At 30.4% G+C, this 6,000-nt stretch overlaps 1 protein-coding gene across 1 annotated transcript; it reads right to left on the reverse strand.

The window, feature by feature from the left end:
• Nucleotides 1–634: 634 nt before the first annotated feature.
• On the reverse strand, nt 635–5,365 carry LOC126882787 (uncharacterized). The gene is made up of 7 exons (XM_050647823.1): nt 5,202–5,365; nt 4,342–4,555; nt 3,418–3,651; nt 2,435–2,656; nt 1,894–2,090; nt 1,540–1,723; nt 635–1,053 (listed from the first exon to the last, which is right to left on the reverse strand). The coding sequence occupies exons 2-7, from the start codon at nt 4,547–4,549 to the stop codon at nt 953–955; spliced, it is 1,146 nt and encodes a 381-aa protein (XP_050503780.1). The 5' UTR covers nt 4,550–4,555; nt 5,202–5,365; the 3' UTR covers nt 635–952.
• Between the last annotated feature and the right edge of the window lie 635 nt (nt 5,366–6,000).

Here is a 6,000-nt window from a genome sequence, read left to right on the forward strand (position 1 = left end):
ATAGTTTCTTCGAATGGCAGCTTTCAGTCGTCTATTGGATGTACATGCAGTTCATTTTTAGCATTTTCAAGTTAAAAAATAAACAAGGCATGTGTCTTCCGATTAGCAACTGCTGCTCTAACAAACGTAACCTGTGTCAAATAATAAAGAAATCAAAAACTCTGTCAAAACTTTTATTATATAAAATACAAAAACTTTGTAAAATGACAGGTGAATATAAAATACAAGAAACTTTGTAAAGCAAATGGCAGGTAGGGTGGCTAAGATATACCTGGTGACGAGATCAGGTAACAGTGAATAACTTTTTTGTTAATAAACCGATTATTTTGAAATCACATAAATATTCAGCTTTTGGCGGTGCTTCAATTATTACTTCCGGTTTAACAGGAAATGAGATAATTTTTTTGTGACAATATTGTTCTTCACAAAATTTCAAATCTAGTGATGTATCATACTTGACAATGTATCTTTTTGAAAATCTTGAATCGCATCCCCATGGCTATTTAAAAATAATATTTGAATGATCATAAATAAGTATTTTTTTTTAATAAATATAACTTTTTAATAATAATCTTTTTCATAAAATTTGCAAAATATTGATGTGTAAAACATACTTTTTTAAATAGTCAAAAAATTTAAATTTTTTTGAACATAATCGAGAATATTTTTATTTTTAAATTTTTTGACTATTTTTAAATAAAGATGTTACATTTTATACATCAACATCTTGCAAATTTTATACTTATCCTTAAAAACTTACTAAACGGTATCACTATGTACTACTGTTTTACTAACAAGGGAAGAAGCCTGATTTAAATTACTATTAAGACCTTCAATCGTATTTTTAAGTTCCTTAGCCACCCTCCTACACATTTGGCGTTCACCTACAGTTTCTTTATAAAACCTTTGCATGTTTAATCAAATAAAAAACTAAAATTAAAACAATTCCAAATTAGTAATTTTTCTTGTTACGGTTAGGAGCATGTTTTAACCAGCGCTTAATAGCGTTCTCAACTTCATGAGTTGTAAAGTCAGTTCCTTGTTTTACCGCATCTATAATAAAAATAAAATTCAGTGTATCAAAAAATATACAATATATGGGTTGTTTCATTCAGAAACATAATTACACAATACGGACTAAAACTGTTTGTACTAAAAATGAGTTTTTTCACTCTTTGCAAATAATATTACAACCCATTCATACAAAATATAATTTCTTAACTTTTCTTTTAAATCTGGGTTTGGAAATTTAAAAAGATTAAGACCAAAAAAGATTAAAAAACAATATACAAGGCAGTTGGAAAGAAAAAACTGGGCAAAATAGATAAAATGCCCTATACCTCAAGTTATTAAAGGAGTACAACCCATTAAATATGAACCTTCTGCAAAACACCTAGGCATGCCCTATCTGTAGTTAAAGTATGTCTATTTTAGAATGAAACACCCTGTATAAACACCTTTCCTTATTTTCTTCACAATCCGTGTTTACAATCGAAGCAAGTTAATAAAAAACAAAAAAATTTAAACCACAAGACTCACCTAGAACCACTTTGTTTAAGCGCAGTTGATTAAATGGTCGCTTATTTGATACTCTGTCTTGCCGCCGGTTGTTACCGAAGTAATTAAAATGCTTCGCAATATTATCTGTCAAAAGAGATCTTAATATCCTATTATTCTTCTGGGTAACATCTTTCAGGTTTGAAATTGAGGCACAGTATGATTTCTAAAAAAATATAAATTAAAAAAAGTATTTTTACATTTAGGTGCAACTAATTTCTTTTAATTTATACAAAGAAAGTTTAATAAGGGAATAATTTTCTATTATAAACAAATCAGCAAAAAATTTAAATTTTCTTAATTTCTACAATTGGGTACTAGATTTATACAACTTACAAAAGTGTTGAAGTTCTCTTCTTCTGTCAAATATATCTCTAGTTCTTCCAGGTCTTGTAAGGATTCTATTGGCAATTTTATTTTGAAGTCATCAGGTAAATCTGAATTTTCAAATGGTTTTGATTTCTCCAAAATATTTAGAATTTTTCTGTTCTGTTCCTTAATTGTTAATATATGTTTAAGTAGAACCTTCAATCCTAGAAACAAAACATATTTACAACACATTGAATAAAGTACAGAAGGTTTTCCATTAGTTTTTTGCAATTATTCATTGATACTTATAATGAATGCATGCTAACATTGTGTACCTATATCGTTGGTTGTACCTATGCCCATAAAAAATTGTAAGTTTGGGGAAAACACAATTTGACCATTTACATTAATAGTATCAGTAATAACAACTATAAAAATTAGATGATTTGTTACACTATTGGAAGCTTTTTCAAGTCAATTTTTACTGTGTGCTTTAAACCAACAATATTTTTGGCAAATCAATAAGGTAGTGTTGTGCAAAATTACTCCCATAAATAAAAGAACTTACCATTTGTATCCTGAAGACTATTATCAAAATTTAGAGACTCGTTCAGAGTCGGTGTTTGTATTTCAGTTGCTTCTTGCCTACCAAAAGACGATGAAGATTTTGGTGTAGATATCTGAAATGATAACTTATCCCTTGGTGTGGATATGCTTTTCATAAATTGAGAGCCAGAAGGAATGCCAGGGTCAGACTCATCTGTCCCAGATTCCAATTCTTGAGACGATCCTACAATTTTATTTATTACTCCCTTAATACTTTATGATACCAGTGAGGTTCATAATGGATAAATTAATTATTGTCTAGCTGATTAATGATTTGGAAGAAAATCCTACAACAGACCAATTTTTACTTTCCCTCAATTTTACATATCCTATCCTTAGATAGGATATGTATTATCGAAGCGAAGTATTGTGATGGTGTAAAATTTCGACTTCGGGATTTTCATTGATTTTCAATGTGTGTCTGTGGAAAAATTTTTCGTCAACGGTTTAGCAAAAATTGCTAAACAGATTTTTACAAAATTTGGACCAAAAATCAACTATGTGAAAATCTGGATCTGATTAGTTTTTTGGAAAAACTATTTATCACACATAATAAACCCACTGACATACGTTAACGGGGTGTTAAAGACATTTGAAAATTAAAAAATATTTAAAAAATTCATAAAAACTAATGAAATTTAAACAAAACAATCTCTATTATGTTTAGTAGATCAATACAGTCTATTTTTCAAATTATTAAACTCATAGGCTAACGTTAATGGAGTTTAAGAGGCTTTGAGACTTTGAGGGAAAGTACCTTGTGTCATAACACACAACTAGTTAATTTTTATCTATTTTTTTTACACTGAAAATTCTTACGGACTACACTGTACAATAATATGCTGGCATCATCAAATGTACAAAATAATAATTTAGGTTTAAAATTGTTAAACAAGTGTTTGTGTTTAAAATATTAATATTGATGTAAATCTTAGAATCACTAACCTCTTGGATTTGTATAGAGTTTATTAATTCCCACAGGTGGAGGCCATGGTAAAATTTGCTTCGACTTTTTGCCAGGCTTAAATAGCGAAACCTGGTCGTTGCTGTCCTCATCCAAACTAAATTTTCGTTTCAGGATCTTTCTTCTGGGTCTGGTATTATCATCCTCAAGATCAGTTTGTAGATCAGATGTTATTTCTGCTCTTTTTAATTTATTTGTGGCCTTTTCAAAATCATCTAAAAATGTACGGGGTAATAAAAGGGTTAAAATAACTTTACTGGTATCACTATTTTCACTTACACTACCACAAATGAAAAATGACAAATCGCAATTAAATTTTTGCCTTATACTTTTGTAAATTATGCTAAGCATATTTATGGCACACAATCTTCTGACAAGGGGTATTTCGCTTCAACAGAATGTGTACACCAGATTGGATATTGTGAGATTAGAAGCATTTTTACAAGATTCATGAAAATTTATGAAGAATCTTGAGCCTGAAACCTTTAGTTTTCTTCAAACTGATTCAAAGAGTTCACCGTTAACCAAAACACATTTCGTTGACTATGTCAACATCATCAGGAGACGATAGAAACATACTTCGAGCTTAGATTTGTGATATTGTCACCATATTTTCGAAATAGATTGAGAGATTCAAATATATATTTGAGGATTTCTGAGATTGTGCCTGGGATTGGTAAGATTTCTGACATTTTAAGCTGATTTAAAGCACAATGTAAAGACCAATCACTATTTAGAAATCCTTTCAAGCTGAAAACAAGAGAAATGGGAACAGCAGACTCGAACGTCAGACAAACGTGGTGGCAAAATTTGCAAAAGGACTTCCAAATAGTGATTGATGTCTACACTAGATTGCGTGAGTGAGACACCCTTTGTGTTTTAATTAGCTAAATTATTATCATTACCTGTTGAATAAAAAATTTTCTGGACACCATATATCTTCCAAGTTTCATCAATTTCAGGTTCTAGTTTGCGTAGCACTTTTTTAAATTGAACGTTATCTTTTATAGGGGGCCAACATACTTCAGTTTTTCTAGGTGTCAACCAAGTTGAATTTACTATAGATAGTCCACCACCATCTTCTTCTTGTTTAAATTCTATTACAGAATACATTTTTACCTACATAATTGTGAAGAAAAAAACTGTATTTTAATTTTTCTTGACTATTTTATCTTGTTACTAATACTAATACAGTGGAACCTCGATAAGTTGGATTAATTGGGACCGCGGCCGATCCGGGTTATCGAAAATCCCGGTTAGCCGGAGAATATGGTAAAAATTAATAAAATACGGTATACTTAGAGATAAACTCCATTATAAATGACAAAACATGAAATCCATATGCACAGTACATCTAAATTACATACAGTTGTATAGAGTATTGTTTATTTCTTGGTAAAAAACTCAGTCGAAGTGAAAAAATTTTTGTTTTGTCTGATGAAAATCGGTCCGGGTTAGCCGGACTTCCGGGTTATCGGGGGCCGACTGATCGGGGTTCCACTGTAGTTATAAAATGTTTTAAACAAAATAAGTATATATTCTTAATAGGGTTATTTAGAAAAATGCTGTAAAAATGATATTTTGTTAAGACAAACATGTGTAATGTTCCTGATTATTACTATTTTTTCATATTCACCCACCATAATTTGGCCACAGAGATTAGTCAGTGAAATGTATTTCACCAGTTGAAGTTCATTTTCGTAAGTAGAAGTGAAAAAATATACCTCAGTTTTTAAGTTATGATATTTCTAAAAATTAGACTTACCTAAAACAAGAAATAATCCAAATATAAACTAATTTAATAAACAAGGAGCCAATGGATGGAAAAAAGCGAACTCCTTGAACACGATGGATCAAGAAAAACAGGAAACAAACGTAAACTAACGGAAGACGGCATTATGCCGTCTAGCGTTTGCATACACCACCATAACCAACAAAGCCATTTTGTTTGATTTGACTGTCAAAAACGTCAATTGTCATCCAAAATACACAGATAGCGGCAAGACTTTTTTTAGCCAATCACTACATAGTATTTCAAAGTAATAATAATTTGATTGGTTAAAAAAATGAACTCGATATTCTGTGGACAGGACGTTTTGCGCCGTTATGACAACCCAATGAGAAAGTTTCGCGCAAAATTTGAATTTATTTAATGATAAGTTTTTTGAAGATCGATGAGTGAAATCATTGTTATAGGTACTAATATTAAATTTATAGGTCTAACGATTAAAATAATGTTGTTTTGCTTTGTACCTCTGGTGTTTTAAGGCCCCGTCTCACCATCAAATAATTGACAGTTATTTGATCAAACTTGACAGTTAGTGACACAAAGTGACAGTTAGTATGTATAGTTTGTGTCACTAGTCAAGTTTGACTGTCAAGTTTGATCAAATAACTGTCAATTATTTGATGGTGAGACGGGGCCTTCACTGTGTTTTTACTTTGAACTAAACTTTAGAATTGGCATTCGTTTGTCTAATGTCTATTTTCAGTTTGATTTATAGATATTTCTATATCAAATAACTATAATATTGATGGTTACTTTCATAACGTCTTTTCAACGT

This window comes from Diabrotica virgifera, chromosome 3 (assembly GCF_917563875.1).
Source record: "Diabrotica virgifera virgifera chromosome 3, PGI_DIABVI_V3a".
In the NCBI taxonomy this organism is placed as follows: domain Eukaryota; kingdom Metazoa; phylum Arthropoda; class Insecta; order Coleoptera; family Chrysomelidae; genus Diabrotica; species Diabrotica virgifera.

Excerpts from the sequence above, each read along its gene's own strand:
- LOC126882787 (XM_050647823.1), bottom strand. The coding sequence starts at position 4,549 with ATGTATTCTGTAATAGAATTTAAACAAGAAGAAGATGGTGGTGGACTA. Across the intron at positions 3,652-4,341 it reads GAAAATTTTTTATTCAACAG|ATGATTTTGAAAAGGCCACA; the intron begins GTAATGATAATA and ends GTACATTTTTAG. Across the intron at positions 2,091-2,434 it reads TAGTCTTCAGGATACAAATG|GATTGAAGGTTCTACTTAAA; the intron begins GTAAGTTCTTTT and ends TTTTGTTTCTAG.